The 24397-nt window shown below is 42.7% G+C and overlaps 1 protein-coding gene across 4 annotated transcripts in view; it reads left to right on the top strand.

The window, feature by feature from the left end:
* Nucleotides 1-13356: 13356 nt before the first annotated feature.
* Nucleotides 13357-24397, top strand: part of ZFAT (zinc finger and AT-hook domain containing) — an 83299-nt gene continuing 72258 nt past the window's right edge. For all 4 annotated transcript variants that reach the window (XR_013956317.1, XR_013956318.1, XR_013956319.1 and 1 more), the window contains exon 1: nucleotides 13357-14563. Coding sequence is in view for 1 of the 4 variants with exons in the window: in XM_080611920.1 (XP_080468046.1) it covers nucleotides 14104-14563 (460 nt within the window). In the remaining 3 variants the exon portion in view is untranslated. The remainder of the gene's footprint in view (nucleotides 14564-24397) is intronic.

Raw genomic sequence — 24397 nt, 5'->3', positions numbered from 1 at the left:
TTCCTGGAAGGTGTCTACTGAGAGCATCAAGGGGCTTGGCAGGGAAGTGCAGCAGAACGCTGCTCTCCATGGGCTCCTGTTTTCCTTCTTGTACCATGGCAGCGTTAGGGACTGTTCAGAGTCTTACTGAGTTCTGATATTCGAAAGATTAAAAGTACGTTCCAACTTCCTAGTGCTCATAAGGCTCAATGAGTGTTGCACGTGCCTTACAAGTTGGTGCAAACTGCAGCACTGTGTTGAGGTATGTCTGTGCAGATTCATTTTTGGATGTCTTGAAAGCCAGTGCTGTATTTATGTTGTTAATTAATGTCTTAATACTCAAATTATGACTTATATTGGCTGTATACAGATATACATGTTTATTGTGCAGCAGTCTTTAACTGATGAAATCTCTCTTTCTAATTGCAAATTGTGATAATATGTCTTAGCTTGGAAAGTAACTTCTGATACCCTGATGCCAGAGAAATAGTCCAAAAGCTTATACTGAATATTCAGTTCTCAATTGCAGCAGTGATTTATTGCTTGGTACCTACCTGCTCATTGTTAAAGAAGAAATAGATATATTGTGTAATGCTAAAATAACCCAGCAGCAACAAACCAACAGATCATTAAAGTTGCCCTTTATTATATCGAACAAACTGAGAAACATCTGGGAAAACAGGGATAGGAGAACAAGGAAAGAGATGAGCATAGAATCATAGAATAGTTAGGGTTGGAAAGGACCTTAAGATCGTCCAGTTCCAACGCCCCTGCCATAGGCAGGGACACCCCACACTAAACCATGTCACCCAAGGCTCTGTCCAGCCTGGCCTTGAACACCACCAGGGATGGAGCATTCACAACTTCCTTGGGCAGCCTGTACCCCCTTGGACTCAGGATGCAGCCTCCAGCCCTTGCACCCACCGAACACCACTGTGTGTGTGGGACAAGAGCTGTGCATGTGGGAGCTCTCCCGGGGTCTGTCTGTGGGAGGAAGCTTCCATGGGCTTTAATCAGGGCTTTGTCAGGGTGGGTGGACCTGACACATATTGTGCTGGAGATGTTTAAAGAGATTAAGTCCTAATCCCATGGCACCAGTGATGGCATAAACCAGTTCTAACCATCTTAGTCTTAGTTGATGTTTCTTAAGGGTTCTGTGTATGTGTTCTGTGTATGTGGTGAGTAAAGGCATAGTTAAAACCACTTAAAACTTACACAGCATTCTATAGTAGTTGAGTGTGAATAGGAAGGACTTCAGCTGATGCTGAAGTCTGTTCAGTCAGTTCAGGAACATGGACATTTGGGGTTTCTCCATGAGGGAAGAGCAGCCCCTGAAAGTGTCCTTGAAGGAGAGGAAAGCCCAACCCATGGACACTGCATGCGACGGAGGAAATGCGGTTTATGTCAGTCCGGATCACTGGCTGGCTGATAACATCTCTTTCTCAGCAGAGGAATAATTTCCTGTAAACAACATGGCTTTATCTCAAAAATCTGCCATTTTAATAAAGCGAAAAATGATCTTTCCAAACTTTACACAAACCTTATCGTTGTCTGACAGGAAAATGGGAGGTGGCAGGGATGAAAGATGTTTTGTGAACCAAACTGTGTATCTGAAGGTTATGGAAAACATGCTGAAAGAGTGTACATTAAGTACAGAGCTCAGTGCATATATTTAACACAGACATTTCCCCAAATATTAATAAATCAGCTGAATTGACTAACCAGTTAAACTGACTTTCTACTAATGTGGTAGGAAATGTGTTCTATTAATGATTTTAAGGTGTTTCACAATAAAAGTCTAAGGAATTTGTAAGTCAGCAATGTTTCCTTAACCTGGATTCCAATTTAGTAGTAAGAGTCAACAGGAATCGTAGAATCACAGAATGGTTTGGGTTGGAAAGGAACTTAAGATCATCCAGTTCCAGCCCTCCTGCCATGGGCAGGGACACCTCACCCTACACCATGTCACCTGAGGCTCTGTCCAACCTGGCCTTGAACACCGCCAGGGATGGAGCATTCACAACTTCCCTGGGCAACCCAGTCCAGTGCCTCACCACCCTCATAGTAAAGAACTTCCTCCTTATACCCAATCTAAACTTCTCCTGTTTAAGTTTGAACCTGTTACCCCTTGTCCTGTCACTACAGTCCCTAATGAAGAGTCCCTCCTCAGCATCCTTATAGGCCCCCTTTAGATACTGAAGGTGGGTTATGTTATAATATATAGGGGAGAATGTTATAGCTTCTGCTTCGTACCTGCAGAGGAGATGGAACGTGTACCCAGGAATCCCCCCTCTCTGCTCATGCCTGGCGAGGGCTCTTCTGGAGTGCTGTGCCTAGTTCTGGGCTCCCTGGTACAAGAGGGATGTGGAGGTCCTGGACAAAGCCCAGTGAAGGGGTGTGGGAATGATGAAGGGTCTGGAGCATCTCTCCTATGAGGAAAGGCTAAGGGAGCTGGGACTGTTCAGTCTGGAGAAGAAAAGGCTCAGTGGGGGTCTGATCAATGTGTATATATATATATATGTGAGGGTGGGGCTAGAATCTTCTCAGTAGTGCCAGGCAATAGGATGAGAGGCAACAGGCATGAAGTAAAACATGGGAAGTTCCACCTGAACATGATTAAGAACTTTACTGTAAGCATTGCAACAGGTTGCCCAGAGAGGCTGTGGAGTCTCCTTCCCTGGAGGTATTCAAGAGCCATCTGGACACAACCCTGAGCAATGTGCTCTGGGAGACTCTGCCTGAGCAGGGTCTGCCTGAACTGATGGACCCCGTTAGTTTCCTCCCTCAACCATTCCGTGATTCTGCAGTTTCCACTTTTGGTTAATATACCTGCTCCCTATTTCCAATAGTGTGAGAAATTCCTCTTTTCTGCAAGGGAGTTATGCTTAAGTGGGATTTATAATCATTAGTGTATTACATATGCAATCAAAGCTGTTGAAGCCAGTTTAAGCTGCAGGGAGAGCAGGACTGGACTTCTTGTTTTGTTTCAACTGCTTGGGGTGACATTAAAATGCAGAGACATCTTAAGTTTTGCTGCATTTTGCTGTATGAACTTTCTTTCCTGATCTCAATGCCTAAATACCCCAGTACACGCAATGTGAGCTGCTAGAGAGGCAGAGGCAGTATGATAAGAATATTTCCCGTTATTTCATAGAATCTTAGAATCACAGAACGGTTTGGGTTGGAAAGGACCTTAAGATCGTCCAGTCCCAACCCCCTGTCATGGGCAGGGATGACTTCCACTACACCATGTCACCCGAGGCTCTGTCCAGCCTGGCCTTGAACACTGCCAGGGATGGAGCATTTCACTTGTACCTTGTTCTTTATATTGAGCTTTGGGTCCAAAACTGGCTCCAGATTTATTTCATATGTCAGAAGACATTAAAGTGGTTTTAGCTAAAAGGAAACAAGATACTGATGTCCCCATGTGGAGTTGATCAGGAGCAGCTAGGGAGGGTTTTAGCTACTGGAATATACACTTTCAAATGCTACTGCTGCCGTTCATGTTCTGGCATTATTTGTTTACTTGAAATGAGCTGAAGTTTTCAAACTCTGCTTCGTATTCTGCTGCCTGGTATTGGATTTCTGGAAGCGTGGACTGGTCTTCATCTCTTATGGAGAACAGGAAAATTTCAGAGAGCATAAGAATCAACTTCTTGAGATTATGAGCAAAAAAGATATTAAAACTATGAAAAAGAATTGGGTGACAATATCCCATTTACAAATAATTTTCTAATTCTCAAGGATTATAATCAGGTGCTTAAGTAGTCTCAAAAATAGTATTTCCCAAAGTCAGCCTGCTACATGAAGGTCTTACCTTCTCCTACTTGAAGTATGTGGTGGTTTTATTTCTATCACAGGGATATAACAGAATATTAATCAAAAGGAAACATTCTGAGTATTGTTTTAGCACGCTTGGTTTTAGATACATGACACATACACTGCGACCCAGACCTGCTCAATGGACTGGTGAATAAGAGACAGCAGGAGAAGTTGCTCCTAGTTTATTCTTAGTGTTACAAGAACACTTTAACCTTTTGCAAGGATTTTAAGTGCTTTGTAAGAACGGTTTAAATTGCACCCTTGGTAACCTTAATTCCTAAGAAACATTTTTGCTAGTCAAACTTTTGTTGGCCGCTACAATAGAGTTGACAGGGAGAGAACAAGTAGTGGAATAAAACTTCGTTTCTTCAAGATATGTAAGAATCACTTCTGGCCATACTAGAAACTGATTTTTCTGAACCAAAAATGGAATGAGATTTTTTTTAAATGTATTAAATATAAGCAGAGTAAAAGTAAAAAAGAAACCAGTACCAGACTGGTAACCTCTGCTTGGCCATTTCTTTTAAACTAAGATACTTACAAATGATAACAATGCATAAACCTCCCCCTACCCCAAAAAAAGCTTCATGCCCAAACTGAAACTGCATGTTCATCTTCTAGTAAATCATGACATGACAACATACACAAGCAGCCCATCTGTAAAATGTCATCTATTCACTGCCACTGTCCTGAGCACAGCTGCTGTTTGGAATTGCTCCTCCTGAGCATCTGTCACCCTTAGAAACCTTCATTAAAACTCTCTTTTTGTGAATGAGGACACCCTCTGCAGACTCCACGGCCATGTTATAGCTCACCCATGGACTACTGATGGTGCTGCTTCCATCCAGGAGTACAGGGACAGGAGAATGCCTACAGCATTACATGTATTTTGTGAGAGATGACTTGAGATAGGTTGTGCAGGGATCTGTATGGGCTTGCAGATGGTAGAGAGAAAAGTTGAGTTTCTGCAGTTCCAAGCTGATTACTGGGGGAAGGAAGGATGGAAGTGTGTGTCAGAGGGGCTAAGAAGTGGGTGGGAGAGACAAAAGATAGGCCAGGAAGGGTGACAGACCTTCCCTGCCAGGCTGGTAGCTTCTAGGTAGACATCAGCCCTTTCTGGGGGGAAAGGGAGATAGGATGATATGTCAAGCCTTCCCCAGAGCCATAGATAGCAGGCTTCAGTCTGCCCTCATGGACAAAAGATCCCTCTCTGTGCTCCCCCAAAGACAGGGACAAGAAGCTTTCCTGGGACTCAGGGAGAGGACTGAAATGCTTATTTCTGTGTGAATGGGCATGTGGAGGTAGCAGGGCCACCTGCCCTGACCAAAGCCCACAAAACCTTCCCCCCACAGACAGATCCCAGAAGAGCTCCCATGTGCACAGCTCTTGTCCCATGCACACTGTGGTGTTTGGTGGGTGCAGGGGCAGGAAGTTGGGTCCTAAGCCCATAGGGGTACATGCTCACATCTGACCACAGCTCAGATCTCACCAGGGCAGCAATGGAGCCCCTTGGGTGCCATTTGGAGTTGCTCCTCCCTGGAGCAGAGAGGGCTGCAGTCGGGGGCTCTCCCCTTGGGTCAGGACATTGTCCAAGAGAACTCCTTGAGGTTGAGCCCTCCCTTATGGAGTGCGCATTTTGGATCATTGGCCATAAAGTTTAAAAGTCAGCAGCGTAGTGATGAACCTGTGTGACATCCCCAATGTGTAGTTAATGTTGATGGAGCTTTAATAGAGTTTGAACAATAAATTTCATTGAGCCTCAATTTATTGGTTCTGTGACAGGAGGTCTGCATTGTGCCAAGCTCTGACCTTTCACTGGCAGCTTCAGTACTGAAGCTCTTGTAGACATAGGAACTGCTAGTTATGTGAAGTGTCTGCTGGTTCTCAGATAGATTTCCTCCAGTGCATCCAGATATTGGGATATTGAAAAATCATAACTGCACTGAACTTCCCTGAATTTTTGTTTGAGTTACAGTATTTCTGCTAGAAAAATATCTTAAGTGAGGTCACACTAAACTAATGGCTTCCAATGCCTTGATCTCAGTGATAGCTCACAGCTATCAATGAGATCTGATGGTTGATGTTATAGCAGAATTGTAGTGCTCACTGGAAAGCATTTAATCAAAGCGTAGTTATGACTGAGGGCCAGATTCTGACTCCACTGAATTCCATTATACCCACTTGACTTCACTGATTTCTAATCTATCTTCTTCTGGCTTTCATTAACATGAACGAGATTATAAGCAGGCTTCAGTTATGGTTTGGAATATATCAGTTGATAATAAATATGAGCAAATGTAAGCAGTCAGGTAAAGCACATGAAGTGTACACAATACATAAGTGGGTTTAATCATAAACAAGTTTTGCTAAATTGACAGCTATGACAGGGATGACTGATTTATCAGCTCCCCTGTTACAAACATGAAAACTGAACTCCTGTATTCTTTTTAGATGTCTAAGTAACAGTGTCTGTTATAAAAAAACAAGCCCCCAAACCCTTGATGTGATGTACTAATGCGAGTAGACTGAGCAGATGGTTTTTAGGGCCTGCACTTCACATATTATGCAACTGTGTTGAGAAAGAGAAGTGAGGCAGAAAGAAACACAGCTAAACCTTCAAAGCCTCATTTATCACTCCTTGCTAAAATAACACAGAAAACGACCCAAAGAACACTCCAAAAATAGAGGAAATATTCAAGCGTATAAGCTACAAAACTTAGTTTCTTTTACCCTCCAACTTGAGCAGTTATTTCATTTGAGCCCTGGAGTTAGAAATTAAACACACTCAACACATTTTTATCAGGGAGGAGAGGGGATGAAAATCATTCCTGGACCTGGAAAACCCTGGTAGCATGGCTAAGAGAATGATCCCAGATAGAGCATGCAGCTGCTTCGTTTTGAGGTATTACACAGTGAAACCTGAAGATATTAGCTTAAACTGAAGAAGTAATAAAAAAGGGATATTCAACAGCTCATATCGATTAAGGAGTTTAACTGGAGCCTCTGTCAGTCCTTGTAGATGGAGTTTAGAGAAGTCTCTTATGCAGGCTTCACAATTCAGTGTTGTTACTGTTACATTTAGTAGTTGGAGTATTCAAAAGATGAGCAATGTTTGTGATTTTAGGAAAACTTATAAAACTATTAATTTTCCTTAAAACATTTTTGTGGTGTAATCTATCACCTGCAAAATTCAACTGTAAGCAAGAAGGAGGAAGGGGGTTTTAGTTAAAATACTCACAAACACTGTGCAATGCATGCATTTTCCTTCTTGTAAGGAGCAAAGAACAAAGAGGTGGCAATGGGACTTTTTGCCAGCCAAGCAATATTACCTTGAAAAAGGACTTTATTTGCAGCTTCTCTCTTTTTAAGTATTTTTTCCTGTCATCAATATTTACTGTGTCAAAGAGTGAATTATCAGGCTGTAATAATTGTGGAAGTTGCAATGTAACATGCAAAGACTAATGAGCAAATCAATGATATCGACATAACACAAGTTGGGTACCTTAACTCTTTTTACCTTGTTTCCTAAGTAGGCATTTGCTCCTTTACAGTGGTGTTTAGATGGTCACAGTAATCCTATCAGCCTCCTTTTGCAGTCAGTGGGAAAGTCTGTATGCTTCTGCAGGCTCTGCAGAGTTTAGCTGTATGTTAGCATACTTATCCACAGTCAGGAGAGGAAAGTAGAATTGTAGAACAACTCAAGTTGGAAGGGAACCATAGGGATCATCAAGTCCAACTCAAGGCCAGGTTGGACAGAGTCTTGGGTGACATTATCTAGTGTGTGGTGTCCCTGGCTATGGCACAGGGTTGGAACTGCATGACTTTTAAGGTCCCTTCCAACCCAAACCATTCTATGATTCTATAATTTAATGGCATGCTAATCTTGCAGAAAACTGATAAAGATTAAGAACAGCAGCCTGCCGAAGCCAAACATATGATGCGATGTCTAATCAAATCAAAATCATAGAAATCATATAGGAACAGTCAGATCTGTGTAGCCTGCAGTTTGGGTATATCATGTTTGTCAAATTCCTGCTGTACTGTTAATAAATCAAACCCAGCATGATTGGTGCTGTTTTCCCTCTCTGCTCCACCATCCTATAAATAGCTCACTGTTCAGTGAGAGCTGTGGCAACTTTCCCAGCAGGAATACTAGCACAAAGATGGCTGTCTCCTACACCTGTCTTTGTGCCTTTCTCATTAGCACTGCCTCTCAGTGGTACTGACAATAAGCTATTCATACTACGAATTTACTAGTTCTATTTGGGATGTACTTCCTCTGTCCCTGCACTATAATAAAGGTGAAAAGAATGAAATCAGGGTGCTGTTTGGATGTTGCCCTGTCTTTTTTATACATCCTCACAAATATAAATAACTTTCTATTTTATCAGTGCTACATTTTGAGCAATTTCGGGGAAAATTTGCTTTCTCACGTGTGTTCCTCTCTCAGTCCAGCTGTGTGGTGTTCATTTTGTATCAGAGTGAAGAAACAGAACATCACGTTTCATTTTAACTTTTGCTTATTTAACATAAGTTTTTGTCTCATGGGAGCCTCTTTAAGAAAGCCCCAATCAAAAACTCCTTAAAAGAAGAAGGAAAAGCACCGTTTAAATCTGCACAGTGTTCCAGCTGTGCTGCTGTCTCCAGAGAGTCTGACATCACGTAGCAAAGGAAAAACATGCTGCACAGTTGGAATAGGATTAAACAGCATGACCTGCAAGCAGGAATGTGATTAATACAGGGTATTTCTAAGTCTGGTGGTGATTATATTGCTACATTGAGAATGTGTTTATTAGAAGCATTTTCAGTATGTATTTTTCCTGAAGTTATTTATAATTGTTGCCTTTCTCTCAGGCCTGCAGGAGATAAGTTCTAAATGAACTGTGCAGTGTAATCAGTATCAACAGGCTCTACAATCCTGAGATGGCAAGAATTATGGCAAGCCTTATCCTAAGCTCTGGAAAAGTTTCTAAGTGTGCAGTTTGCACTGCCCCATTTTTATTAGCATTTTCATTATAAAGTTGTTACTGGAAGCATAAAGTTAATGTTCTGTAACAGGAAAACAGCAGCTGTGCAGTCCTAACTACAGAACCCCGGATGAAACATAGCAGATAAAAATAATAAGCACACAGAGTTACCCCAGATACTAGGGAAGAAAAAATTGGCATTTACACTAAAGCAATGACAACTTTTTTAAGCATAAAACTAGCGCAAAAGGACCTCCTATAATTTCTGAGCATTCACCTCCTTTGCATTTCAAAGCAGGAAATCAAGCTTGAGTTGATTTCCCTTTGAAATCAATGGGGAAATTAAGGTGAAAAATCTGTGCTGAAGAGCTTTCAAAGTTCCTGTTAAACCTGTGTCATGGTGGACTGGCTTTTGCCATGCAGATAATCAAAGTGATGGGATAAACAGCAGTATTATTCACTAGAAGGTGGAGGTAAATTAACTTTAAACACCTAATGTTGTTGTTTAATATTGTGCTTTGAGCTCCTCTTTGGAAGAACCCCATGTCTTTATTATTTTTTTTCCTTTTAACTTAGATTATATACCTTATGTACCCTAATTAGACATCTAAAATATATTGAGAATGTTCTCCTTCATGTCCCCTGCCAGAACTTATCTTAAAAGGACACCGTTGAATACCTCCACAGCTGTAAATATGGCTAGAATTTTCTGAGTGAAAAGGCAGTTTTGAAATCCCAGGAAGAACTAATGAATTGCTCAACAAACTTCAGCCTTTGCTCTCATTAAACAGTGGTGCTTTAGTTTTAAAAACAATGAAACATAATCTCTTTAAGCAATCCGGGAGGTTCCTCGATTGTGATTTAAGGATGCTGGGGATGGACTATTCATCAGGGACTGTAGTGACAGGACAAGGGGTAACGGGTTCAAACTTAAACAGGGGAAGTTTAGATTGGATATAAGGAAGAAATTCTTTACTCTGAGGGTGGTGAGGCACTGGAATGGGTTGCCCAGGGAGGTTGTGAGTGCTCCATCCTTGGCGGTGTTCAAGGCCAGGTTGGATGAGGCCTTGGGTGGCATGGTTTAGTGTGAGGTGTCCCTGCCCATGGCAGGGGGGTTGGAACTGGACGATCTTAAGGTCCTTTCCAACCCTGACTATTCTATGATTCTATCATTCTATGATTCTATGTGGTAATACATGTTCACCCAGATTTCTGGGTTAGAGCTGTGGCAGGGGGGTTGGAACTACATCATCTTTAAGGTCCCTTCGAACCTAAATCACTGTATGATTCTATGAGGAACTGACATCTCTCTTCATGGATTCCAACTCCAAAAGCAGGCTGAAGCCCTCTTCAATGCTTAACTGGATCTGTATGTGAACTTTGCATTCCCTAGCACTCTGTAGGGTTTTGCATTGTTGTCGTTGTGGTGGTGTTCTTATTCTATTATTATAATAATATGAGAGTCGGTTAAGGAGCAGCCAGCTGATGTTGGCTACACATGGAGGTAGAACAACAAACTACTTGGTGGATTGAGGAAAGGGAACTGGTGGATGCATTTGATGTACACTTGTGCATGAAGGAGCTTATCTGCAAGTGGCTGGACAGAAGTTGGGGTGAAAGAAAGGGCCTGGGAAGAGCCTTTGAGGAAAATAGTACAGATATTCATGCGAATGAAACTGGGAGCTAGAAGGCAGCAAGAGGTCAGACAAGGAGATACAAAGGAGAGACAGGGAATGCATAGGTGGAGTGGGCCTTGAATATAGTCAATGAGGAAACTGGGACAGGCAGATTAATAAACAGCCCAGGACCAGATTCCCTCTTGAGGCGAGGGCTGTCCTCTACTTTGAGCTGGCACTTCCACTTGATGCTACTGACCCCGTGAGCTGAATCAGCTGGGTGTGTGCTGCAGCAGCAATCATGCTGGTGATGAGTTACACGGTGGACATCATATTCCATGGTGGCACATGGTGGAATTTCTGGAAGAACTTGAGGGTATTTCTGTTGAAGCTGTGGAAATTGTGATTCAGAGTTGTACAAACGTTGCTTTAATATGGTTCTGTGACCAGGGCAGGCACCTCAGCAGCTTCTGCTCTTGTCCTTCTTGTCTGACCTCTAGCAGACAGATCTCCCAGAACATTTGGACTGGGTCAGATGCCAAAGCTCAGAGATTCCAGCTCTGATTTTTTTTTGGTAAAGACCCAGCCTTTATTAATATGGCCTTTTACACAGGCTTGTGACCATGCCAAGCATAACTATATGCAACAACTGTATGTAGAAAGTAACAAAGCACAAGTCCTGTTGATGATCAACCAATGCATTTTCTAACTGTGTGAGAGATTTGGGAGAAGCACTTTTCTTGGCAGGAGAATCTACACTAGTTGCTGTAGTAAGGCTCGGTGACTCAAGGACCAGAGCATGTTTCTACAGTGCCAAGGCAGGATGAATATTGCTCATGTCCTAAAAAGAGCACAATCCCTTCATTTCACAGGTGGTGGCAAATGCCTGAGCATGAATGTGCCTTCACCTTTACTGCTTATAGTAGAAAAAATGGTAGATGCAGTATTGAGCAGGGGTGGGAAGAGAGGCAAAAAGGGACACTAGGAGTCTAGAAGGTGAAGAGGGCAAGTCAAGGCAGCAAACCAAAGACAAGGACAGATTCCTAAACGCTGCTTCTTAGCAGCTCGGAATATCCACACATGACTCTGCTATGATGTGGCTCTGTCATTCAGGTCAGTGGAGACAAATGAAGTTGCTCTCGCTCTCATGAGACCTCACTTGGAGCATTGTGTGCAGTTCTGGTGTCCTCAACATAAAAAGGACATGGAACTGTTGGAACAAGTCTAGAGGAGGGCCACGAGGATGATCAGGGGACTGGAGCACCTCCCGTATGGAGACAGGCTGAGAAAGTTGGGGCTGTTCAGCCTGGAGAAGAGAAGGCTGCGTGGAGACCTCAGAGCAGCCTTCCAGTATCTGAAGGGGGCCTACAAGGATGCTGGGGAGGGACTCTTCATCAGGGACTGTAGTGATAGGACAAGGGGTAACGGGTTAAAACTTAAACAGGGGAAGTTTAGATTGGATATAAGGAAGAAGTTCTTTACTGTGAGGGTGGTGAGGCACTGGAATGGGTTGCCCAGGGAAGTTGTGAATGCTCCATCCTTGGTGGTGTTCAAGGCCGGGTTGGACAGAGGCTTGGGTGACATAGTTCAGTGTGAGGTGTCCCTGCCCATGGCAGGGGGGTTGGAACTGGATGATATTAACGTCCTTTCCAACTCAGCCCAATCTATGATTCTGTGGTTCTATAGTGGGGTGAACACTGGTAGATTCAGCTGTACAGCTGCTCAGTCAGTCTTTCTGCTGGGGCCTAAGGCTGAGGCTGGCTCTGGCCAAGCCTCCTCCTGCATCTGTAGCAACTAATGCAGCAAAACTCAACGTAAGACTGCTCAATGCTGCAAGCAGCAGCACAGAACATGACACCAGATAGGAGAGGTGACTGCTTTAACACACAAATGATTTCACTTCCTCGCACTTGCCCTTCCACATGCATAAGCACCAAGGATGTTTGTTCAGGTAGGCTGGGTGGAATTGTGGTGACACGGGGGACAAGGAACACAGGCAACTGAGTCCCCATCATCATGTCTCCTGACTGTTCCTTGACTGGCAAGCTTGGTGTTCGGGCATGTGTCTTTTGTGCCATTTAGGAGCTGACAGTAACTTTCAGCTCTTGTGTGTTCACCTCACTCCATGCCATGAGTCACTGACAACACTGCATAGCTCCTCTTATGCCTCCTCTGTCTGCCTTCTGCTTTCCTGACCTGGACATCTTGAGGAGCCATGTGTAGTCAGGCCACGGTGTCAATGAACAAATGCCCTTCTTCAGTTCCTTCTGTTCCCAATGCTTATGTTTCCATTCACAATGGTCTTAACACTTGTTAGAAATCTCTACACTCCCACCCTGCAAGCCTTAACTGCAGCTTCCCATGGGTCCCAGTGAGTTAAGTAACAGGACCCACCTTCCTTTGGCTGCAGGCCTATAGTTTGTTCTCTGTCTTCTATATCTGATCTTTACTGTGAGGGTGGTGAGGCTCTGGAACAGGTTGCCTAAAGAAGTGGTAAATGCCCCATCCCTGGCAGTGTTCAAGGCCAGGTGGGACAGAGCCTTGGGCGACACGGTCTGGTGTGAGGTGTCCCTGCCCATGGCAGGTGGTTGGAACTTGATCTCAAGGTCCTTTCCAACTCTAACCCTGATTCTATGATGATAGAGAGGGCTCAGGCCCAGAGCAGTGTGGAATGTGAACTGGGGCTCTGGAGGCCATATTTATGATATGAATTATCATATAGATATTTTTAGATTTAAAACTGTCTATGGGACTAATATATAGGTTTTGTGGCCTTCTGCCTCTGGCTGAATTTTACTGGTCACAATGAGATATAAGCACTAAGGTTTTTTATAAGCTATTTTGCAGCTATTCTGTATGCATTATTTCCTTTACAACAGGAAATTATTCAGGTTTATTAGTGTAATCAATACTGAAATAAATTCCCATTTTGACAATTTTTACTCTTCACACATAACTGAGTACATCTGCAGCATGACAAAAATAATATAACACTGTTAATGTTCAGGAAGGATAATGAGATTCCTACACAATAACAGACATTATGGGATTTAATACTAAATTCATTAATACTGAATACATTAAATATTTGTGATGATTTGAGTGATAAAACTGGTATTTGGTGGTTGTTAGTGGAGAAACAAAACAGAACAGGAGGCACAAGTGGCTCTTTCAGTGTTCCAGAGCCACCAGTTGTGCTGTGCCATGGAAGTACCTGTCTTCAAGCTCTTATTAAGAAAAGCTGAAGAAATTATTTATACCCAAATTCACAATATAAAAGCCGCATCAAAACAATGTGATTTACCACTGTTGACACACATTGATCTGCTGCTCTCCAAGGCAAACATTAAAACTTCTGAAAAATAAACTTATAAACTGAAAAATAAACTTAAATACGGTCTGAATCATGAGGCTAAACACTCATCCGAACTAGAAGCTTCCAGTCTTCATTTATGAATTTATTATGGTGCAAACTGTATTTTTTTCCCCCAGCTTGTCCAGTTATCTTGTAGTAAATACGACGCAGCAGGTTCATTAAGACACTTTTAACTTACTGGGGGTAAATTAAAACAACTTTGTTACCGAAAGGCTGTGTCAGTGTAAACAGTGCAAGTCCCATCCTCCCCATCCTCCTCTTCAGGGTCCGGGGTACGGCTGAGGCTGCTCCTGGCACGGTGAATTCAACTCAGCAGAGCGACCCTCGGGGGCACCGCAGCCTGATGGGTGACCGAGAGGACACCGCCCTTGTCTCCATGTGCCTACAGCGCCCATCCCGTGTATCCCCCAGGAACCACCTCAGCACACCCGGAAGCACGAACGCGCTTCTGACAGAAACGGCGCGCGCACGACGACGACGACGACGACGCCGCCGCCACCGCGCAGGCGCCGCAGCGCGCCCCGCCCTCACGCTCGCCGTACGCCGCCGCCGCGGAAGAAGGCGCCGTGTCGGAGGCGGCAGATTCGCCATAACCCGCCGCTCCCCCGGCCTGGCCCCCGCCGCCGCACCGAGTCACACAAGCCTTTATTCACCAAAGCGGGAGGCCCGCGGGACCCCGGCACACTGCCGCGGACAGCGAGCTTTGTTTTTACCCTTCCCCTTTCCGCGCCTCTCGGCTCTGGGCCAGCTCCCCCCCCGGCGCCGCCGCTTCCCCGCCGCGGTCATGGAGGCTGCTGCCGCAGGTGAGCGGGGCGGCTTGGGGCCCGCGGAGCGCGCACGGATCCTTCTGCGGCGCGGCCCCCGCTGACGGTGGGCACGGGGCGGAGGAAAGTAGTTCCGGCGGGCGTCTGTCGTCACGTTGCATCCGCACGAGAAGTAGTTCCCTCAGCGGCGGGCGGCTCTACTCGCGCAGCCCAGCCGTGTTCGTCGCTTCTTTATGGGGGGGACAACGGCTGCAGGGTTTCCCGGGGAGTGTGGAGCCGCCTTTACCCGTAGGGCCAAGCAGGGGGAAGCCGCATAGCGCGGGCCGTGGGATCCGTGTGCGTGTGGGGCTGCGGGGTGCAGGGGCTGGGAAGGCCCAGCTCGGGAGCCCCGTGGTGCCCCCGCTGCCTCTCCTGTTGAGGAGGAGTCGGGGAGCACCTGGAAAGGAGCAGCTGCCGGCTGTTGTTTGTATTGGAGTAAGGCACGCTTGGGTTAAAAACACTCGTGCTTTCCTTTAGCAGCTTGTGTAAATAGTTTTAGCTCGGTTCAGCTGCAGAAGGGAGATAGCGAGTTAAAGTCAGACGTTTCCATTGCATTGTTATCGCAGTCCTTTATCTGCCTTCTGTTGGCTTGACTCGCGCAGGGATTACTGTGTGAGTAGAACTACCTTGATAGCCACACTAATGCTGAGTACGTGCTCTCTGCGTTTCACAATCCCTACCTGTTCGTTGCAGTGCACGTTTGTGAAGCGCTGTTGCAATGATTCAACTCACCAATTACCCTGTATGTTCAAATGTGGCTTTTGGTCCTTGCTCCCTGAGATGACGTTTTAATATTTAGAATCCTAAGGTTTATTTCTGGCTGTCCTATCGAGTATTTGTAATTAGTTTACAACTTAAACAGGATTTTGTGCCAAAGCCAATCGCATTATCGGAATAACTTGTATGTGAAGAGAATGTCTAACAGGTGCTGTGTTATTTAAGTACTATTATAAAAGCATTCCAGGACTGTTTTATATTCTTTGATCTAACTTTAAATGAGAATTTAATTATCTTGCTACTATTGCTACTACTAAGCTTGTATTAATTCAGTTTATCTTAATGAAAAGTGTTCTGAGGGTCATTGAACCTGGCACTGTTGTGAGTATCCAGTATGTTTGGTCCTGCAACTTCTGACCTGTATTCAATTTCAAATGCATTTCTCTTATGTGTGCTTCCAAAGTCTGGTTTGAAGTGTTTCAGCCAGGGTATCATGGAATCATAGATTGGTCAGGGTTGGAAAGGACCTTAAGATCATCCAGTTCAAACCCCTTGCCATGGGCAGGGACACCTCACACTAAACCATGCCACCCAAGGCTCTGTCCAGCCTGGCCTTGAACACCGCCAGGGATGGGGCATTTGCCACTTCTTTGGGCAACCTGTTCCAGTGCCTCACCACCCTCACAGTAAAGAACTTCCTCCTTATATCGAACCTGAACTTTCCTTGTTCAAGTCTGAACCCATTACCCCTTGTATCCAGAAGTCGGTGGCTGATCACGCAGTTCGTACTTACTCTTTGTGCTGTTCCGAGTATTTTCAGCGTCTCTGGCAGTGCGGTTGATGGGACGATATTGTACAGGAGCGTATTTTAGTGGTAGCTTCAGCCATGGTGCATTTAGCCACATGGGGGCGATCTTAGAACATCAAAAGAGACAAAATCTAAGCACATCTATTACGGCTTTTTTCTTTTTAATGATGGAAAAGCTCCCTTGTTTATATGTGTGATAAACTGGTTATTCTAAACTGCTGCAAATGACTTAATTTTCTAGTTATTAGAGCGTAGCTTTTAATCCGGTTCTGAATTTTGTATATTCTAGCCAATATAAAGTTCATTGGCTTCTTTTGACGAACTTTACGTAACTTTTCCCAGTAGCATTTGTAAAGCTAAAAGGAAAACAATACATATGCTTTTATTTGCCTCAGTTAGTTAAGCTTCAGTAGTTCTAAAAGCAAGTTTCTTTTGACAAATCTAGTAGCAGACTAGTTAAATAAAATATGTTTGGTTGTAGTAAGAGCGTGAGGACACAAATCGGATAAGAGCCTTGTGCCCTTTTCTTGTTGGGGTGGCTGTTTGCTCGTGGTATGGGGTGAGTTCTGGTTTCTGGTCATATCTTAAGTCTGAATACAGTCAATGTAACCTGGATGCTCAGTCTTTCAGTAACTGGAATTAACATTCTAAAATTGGTTTACTAAAAAGCAGAACTCTAGCTTGTTACTAGTCTGTCTACCTCTGTATTGGAGATAATGATGTCTTTATGTCAAATACTTGGAGATTTTCAGAGGTACTGTGTGATGCTGGTGAAATATTGTAGTGTTTGAATGATGGAGTGACAGACCTACATTAAAGTGTACATTGTGTAATGCTTCTACTGCAACTTAAGGCTGTGTGGAGACCTCGTAGCAGCCTTCCAGTATCTAAAGGGGGCCCACAAGGATGCTGTGGATAGGGACTCTTCACCAGGGACTGTAGCGACAGGACAAGGGGAATGGGTTCAGACTTGAACAGGGGAAGTTCAGGTTAGATATAAGGAAGAAGTTCTTTATTGTGAGGGTGGTGAGGCACTGGAATGGGTTGCCCAAGGAAATTGTGAATGCTCCATCCCTGGCAGTGTTCAAGGCCAGGTCGAACAGAGCCTTGGGCAACATGGTCTAGTGTGAGGTGTCCCTGCCCATGGCAGGGGGTTGGAACTGGATGATCTTAAGGTCCTTTCCAACCCAAACTGTTGTGTGATTCTTGAAGTATCAATATCTGGATCTTTAATTTTGTGGCACGCCTGATGTGTGTCTCTAATGGTGCCTCCTGATGGGTGTCCAAATAGGCAAGTGTAAGAACAGTACAAGCCCTTCTGGGCTTGTGGAACCCCAAGCAGAGTCTGTCCACTTCCTAGTTCTTGATGGACTTTCCTCCCAAGAATTTTTAACATCAAGCAGACCTTTACCCAACTAACCTTTACCTGCAGAACTGTGTCCTTTTACATTCTCTGCTTTTTCCAGTGCAGCAGCAGGAAGAGATCAACTGAAAAAGCAAATGGTGGTTTCAGAGAGATAATCTGCTGTGGTCTCCATGACACATATGATTTCATAGTTCTTCATTTTAGGCTTTGCCTTTTCGACACTCCTAAGTTCAATCCTTTCCAAGCAGAAAAATGCTAATTTATATAGCTGTTTCTTGTATGGAATTGTGCTCTGGTTTTCATTGTCCTTATTGCTGGACCTTTTAAGGATTATTTTATTGGTAGTAATAGTAATTCAGTTTAGATTGGGTTGTTTTTTTCAAGATAAAGGAACAGTATCCAAAGATGTAAGCCCAGTATGGACTTCTCTCCTGGATTTTTCAGGCATTTGTATTACAGGACCGTTTGTTTTCTAGGACTGTCTATTGCAACTGTAAGGTCTGGGGTTTGAGTAGTGCAGTTCTTAACTTCATTTTGAGGCTCTTGTTAAAGTGTTTGCCAGAATTGTGAGATCTTTTGTAGGAAACCTCTCCAAACCCTTAGAAAGCACAGCAAATTGAGAAAGCCTCTTTTGCTATGCGTTCCTCTTCTTTGAAGGGTCTTTTCATACACAGATTACTTCTTACTACAGGGGCTGTTGGGCAGGACTGTTACTATTGAGGTGCTTTAAAAAAATGCCGCTTTGTATTTTCAAGCAGATAAAATTATCCATACTGACCTGCCTTACTATGGTTTTACATTAAATTTACAATCTGTATATGTATTCTTGTGTGACAAAACTCTATAAAGATGTTTTCTTCTACTAAAGTTTTCTTTCACTGCTATTTAGCTGTGTGATAGGGGTTTTTTTTCTTCCCACTTCTAAAACCTTTGATGATTAGCATCAGATCTGATGCTTTTAAATGCTGCTTTCAAGGACTTAACTCTTGGAACCTTTTTAGTCCTTTTTGTGGTTTGTTTTTGTTTTGTTAAAGACTCTTTTTATCTTTATATAGTTCACATTGTTTAAGTTAAACGCAAACATTTTGCTCTTTATCACTTTTAAAGCATTTTGAGTATTCCCTTAATCATGGTTACAAAGTAGCTCTCAAGTACTGCTGCCTTGAGTGGGGTCCTGTGTTTTCTTTAGATAAAGTTAAGAGCTGTTTCTCCTTACCTAGTTTCCTTGACTGCTTGCTGGGAGACTACTCATTAGTGGTGTCTAAACATTTAATCTTGGCATCCTGTCCTGACCTGACATTTAACCAATAAATGAAGCCTACAATAGATTGTTTTTATATGTCATTGTAACCTCTTTTATCCCCTTCAGTGAGTCACAGTCATTCTTACCCTCATGTAGTCCTAACACTGCATTTCTGTGCAATGTGAGTATTTCATTCTTCAGGGAGTCTGTTACTTGTTAAAACAGCCTGGTAATTAGATTTGACCCTAAGTTGCTTCTAACAGATAGCATTGCTTCATAAACAGTACTTTCTGTCCTCAACATTTTAAGGTGGTCATGTCCCACTGGCATCACAACAGTATTTTTCAGCAGCTTGTTTGAATGTATGTCTTGTCAGTAATCATAGAATCATAGAATGGTTTGGATCAGAAAGGACCTAATGATCATCCAGTTCCAACCCCCTGCCATGGACAGGGATGCTTCACATTAGACCATGGCACCCAAGGCTCTGTCCAGCCTGGCCTTGAACACTGCCAGGGATGGAGCATTTACCACTTCTTTGGGCAGGCTGTTTCAGTGCCTCACCACCTTGTCTACAGGATACCTTATCAGGCTTCTTGTGTTATCGTAGTAGTATGTACATTTGTCTTTTTACAAGCAACTGTAAGGAAATGGTAAACAGATTTTGTTCCTACTGTTCTTTGTTGTTTCCCTTAAAATTTTATTAACTTCTATGTCATCATTTGAAAACAGTCTTCATGATTTTACCACTTCAAGATGAATCACTTCAGTCTTTGTGGTCACCTGTCCTTCAGACTGTAATTTAAAAGTATTTTCATAATCTCTTAAATTTCGCTAAAGCGTGATGCTCCTCTCTATGTTGTTTTCAACTTGTACTGTTCCATTTGGTATGTACAGCACTATGCATTGGTTCTGCTCACAACAGCACCATTATGCATTCATGTCCCAAGTGCTTTTTCCCCCCACTTTTGTTCTCTCTGTCCTGGTATATTTGTACTGCTTAGATTTTTAAATGCACCTCATTTCTTAATCAGAAACATTCACAAACATCAGTGTAATTTAGTCTTACACAGCTCTCTGTAATGTCTGAGAGCCTCTATAGATGTAGTTTACCTGCTAAACTAAGCTTGTGGCTTTGTTAGAAGAAATACTTAGTGTGTATAATTAGGTTTTCTATAAAGTCATATTAAGCAATGTAGATCTTGGTACCATCTCTTAGTTTTTGCAGGAGTGCATCCTATAGCAACACTGCCATAACTTCCCTCCTTCCTGTGGCAATTAACTAAAGAGAATTAAATTATCCTGATTTTAGTCAGCAGGTAAAAGTGAGCACAGACATGGCCAGGTGCTCCTTTACTTTGGGTATATTCTGTGTTGGGGGGTTGGTCTGAGCAGTTACTTTATGCTGGTGAATTAAAAATAGTTGCTGTTTGGAGTGGTTCAAATTCAGATGAAGAAAGCCCTAAAATAGGTTTCTATTCTCTTGCCTGCTGCTTTTAGCACAGTTAGTTTTGAACAGGGATTGTTGTGATGCTGTTCTAATAATAGCACATAGTGGCATGTTTGATACACTTTTTCCTTAATGTTTACTGAAGAGAATGCTTTGAATTTGGAGATCTGCCATAATCCTGCATGTTAATTTCTGTATGAATCAAAATAGAGAAAACAGCAGGAGACAAGTATTGAGTTATTTAATTTTTTACTCTATCAAATGAAGAGAAATTAAATTACTTTATATTGACATCTTCATTAAAATAACTAAAATGCCATAAGGTCAAGGAAGAGGTTTGAGGAATAAATTCATGGCTAAATATAACCTCAAGTGGGTGTAATCAAAACTTGATTCATTTAAAGATCCTTTTTTGTAAGATAGAAAACTGCACCTGGCAGTTACTTCCATTTTACTGAAGTACTGAAGCAGCGCTCATTGCTTGAAGGTATTAAAACCATAGTCCTACATTGCACGGGATGGAAAAAATATTCCCTTGCTGTGCTTCCTGTGAAAATATTTATTTAAATCTGGACTAGTTTTTGCCATACAGTGGTTGAAAGTACATATGTCATAGAATCATAGAATGGTTTGGGTTGGAAAGGAACTTAAGATCATCTAGTTTCAACACCCCTGCCATGGGCAGGGACACTTCACCCTACACCATGTCACCTGAGGCTCTGTCCAACCTGGCCTTGAACACAGCCAGGGATGGAGCATTCACAACCTCCCTGGGCAACCCATTCCAGTGCCTCACCACCCTTACATAAAAGAACTTCCTCCTTATATCTAACCTAAACTTCTTCTATTTAAGTTTGATCCCATTACCCCTTGTCCTATCACTACAGTCTCTAATGAAGTGTCCCTCTCCGACATCCTTATAGGCCCCCTTCAGATACTGGAAGGCTGCTTGAGGTCTCCACGCAGCCTTCTGTTTTCTTCTCCAGGCTGAACAGCCCCAACTTTCTCAGCCTGTCTTCATACAGGAGGTGCTCCAGTCCCCTGATCATCCTCGTGGCCTCCTCTGGACTTGTTCCAACAGTTCCATGTCCTTTTTAAGTTGAAGACGCCAGAACTGCACACAATGCTCCAAGTGAGGTCTCATGAGAGCAGAGGGGCAGGATCACCTCCTTCAACCTGCTGGTCATGCTCCTTTTGATGCAGCCCAGGATATGGTTGGCTTTCTACGTGTAGGTGCACTTTTTGGCCTGTGAGTGCACAATGTCAATAATATCTTACCTGATTACTATAAATAGCATTAATTTCAGTGATTTTCTAAGATAAGTGCTTCTTTCTCCCCCTTTCTTTCCTCCCCAATCCAGCTTTAAAGCGAACAGCATAGGTAGTTTTTATACTTTGTGAAGGGGGCTGGAAATCAAGGGACATGCTTGCTAGTCTGCAACTTTCTTTTTGTTTTTAGTAATCCATTTGTTGATTTCCCTTTGCTGTGTTCGTGCTCAATGTAAAGAAAAAAAGATTGAGAAATATGCTGGGAACTTTGGAAAAATGAAAACAAAATAACTTCACATAGAGCTTAACTTTTCTCTTTTCCATGTAAGAAGAAAACTATTGGTGTTACATGTTTCAGTGTACCTTTAGCACAGTTTATATGGGCAAAGTGAAGATAATGGATTAACACAAAGTGTGCTTAGTGAAGGGAATGTTCCCATTTGGGTTTGGCTGTAATTCCTGTTGTTTGTTTACCTGCACACTTGATTACTGTGCCTTTCTTTCTCTGCATATTTAATTGCTGTCTAATTAATTGCTCTGTTGATTTCCTACATCATTAATTATTCATTAATTAATCATTGAGTCTCTGCATAGCTAATTAACTTCTTGCTTATTTGATTTTTACACTTAATTGACTATAATTCATTACTCTATTGCTGCACCACCTAATTAGCAACTGGTTAATCAATTACTGTTTGCTTACTTCTAATCTAGTTGTTTAGGCCTGTGATCAGCAGGGTTTATCCTCTGCTATCTGCCAGGTTGGACAAAGCCTTGGGCAACATGGTCTAGTAGTGGAAGATGTCGCTGCCATGGCAGGGTTATTGGAACTGAATGATGCTAAGGTCCTTTCTAACCCAAACCATTCTATGATTCTATGATCTGACCTCCTTTTCCAGCCATTCTTCCTGAAATAATTTCTTTACTCAGGTTTTGTTTCCATCTCTCCTCTGAGCAAAGCACATGGATCTTCTGCATATTCTCTTGATGCTCTCTGCACCTTCACTAATGTTATTCTCTGCCACCTGGTCTGTTCACCCCTGGTTTTGTTCCAGCTTTACTTCTTTTTGATGGGTTTGTGTAATCAGGCACTTTAAACAACCACAGAGACTTTTGGGAATTCTTGCAATATCTGAAGGGGTACCAGAGAGGGGACTCTTCATCAGGGACTGTAACAATAGGACAAGGTATAATGGGTTTAAACTTAAACAGGGGAAGTTCAGGTTAGATATAAGGAGGAAGTTCTTTACTGTGAGGGTGGTGAGGCACTGGAATGGGTTGCCCAAAGAAGTGGTGAATGCTCCATCCCTGGCAGTGTTCAAGACCAGGTTGGACAGCATCTTGGGTGACATGGTTTAGTGTGAGGTGTCCCTGCCCATGGCAGGGGGTTGGAACTGAATGATCTTAAAGTCCTTTCCAACCCTAACTATTCTATGATTCTGCTCATTTCCAAGTCTTCAAGTGGGAGGAGTGAGAAGGAAAGTGATGTGTGAGTGCTGATTATAGCTGTTCAAGGAGGAGACAGGAAACACAAAACATTGAGACTGAACTTTTTGAGAAAACAACCAGCAGATCAGGAAGCAGAAACAGTGGCAAATAAAACCTCAAACCAGAAGTGTCATCCAGATAATGGAATATCCATGTTCAGTGTTAGTTAAACCTTTAGGTAATGCTCATAGGTTTTATAGTGTGAATTTTAAATGTGCATTTACATTTAGAGAACAATTATCTACTGCATCAGAAACAGGCTTCATTCACTTTTCTTACTCTTATTAAATAAAAGAATAATGCTGTCTGGAGCTGAACTAGTTGAAAGGGACTTTTCCATTGTAAACATACTGCAATCAAAATAGAAATGTGTGTGCTCAAGACAGCAGAATGCCTGACAAGGAGCCCTGCCGAGCTCCTAAGAACATGTCGAGTGTATTATCCATTACAGAGCTGCCTGTGTGTGTAATATAGAGTGCTTCAAACAACAGGAACAGGTATTTGTGTTGTTTTGCAGATACATTTTCAAAGAGATGAAGGCATACCCTGCCTTTTGAAACAGTTGTATTATTTCAAAGATGAGGATGCTTTTGTTATAGGTGCTAAGGTTAGGTGTCTTGTTAGGTGCAAATAAATATAAGAGAGCCAGCTCTGCTTTTCTTAACATTCAGAACACCTTAAAGATGGATTTTTCTGAGTGGGATGAACTGTACAATTGTGTCATGGAAGGAGGGAAGCAATGTTGAATAGGAGTTGTGATATTTACTTGTGGCTGTTTTGAAAACAGATCCCAAAATACAGCTTTCCGATTCTCTCCCCCTCCAGCCTCATCCCCAAATTCACAAAACAGCACTTTAGTTTTCTACCTATCCGGCTAATCTGGGTTTGGTTTGTACCTCAAATAGCATTGGTTTTTCCAGTTTGATGTCCCTAATTTTCCTTAGGGACACTGAGGGAGAGGAGCAGTTGAAACCAATCTCTGGATGAGGAGGTTAGGTCTGTAGCTGAAGTGGGCTGTTAAAATTGGTTCCTGGCTATTGTTAGGTGTCATCAGACACTGAAAGGAGCCGCTGACTGTTGAAAAGTCAAATCATTAAAACAAATGACAGCAGTTTTAGGAAGCAAACAAAGTCTCTGAATTAACTATTTTTAGCTGGGTTTTTCTGAACTGTTGACTTTATATTAACCCCTCTTTATTGCTGCCTACTTTCTGTGGCTTTCAAGTCACACTCTAGAACCTGTGAATTAAAAGAAAAACCCAGCAAAACCCGTGAAGTTCTGGCTAAAAAGTTCTGTAAAGTTTCTGTTTAAAGCATTGACCAAGGAAAGTTTTCATGGAATTATTAATTTGCTGCTCTTTTGAAGATTTTTAGTTTTTTTTGGGTTTTCTTTGAATCAGTGGGAATTTTTCCTAGAACTGGTTTGTCACAGCAATAATTAATGTTAATATTGCTTCTGAGGCTAATATACAGGTATATCTTGAGAGCAAAACC

Source organism: Psittacula echo (assembly GCF_963264785.1).
Source record: "Psittacula echo genome assembly, chromosome: 2".
Lineage (NCBI taxonomy): Eukaryota > Metazoa > Chordata > Aves > Psittaciformes > Psittacidae > Psittacula > Psittacula echo.
The sequence above is the reverse complement of the archived record's forward strand: the minus strand, read 5'-3'. Positions and strand labels throughout refer to the sequence as shown.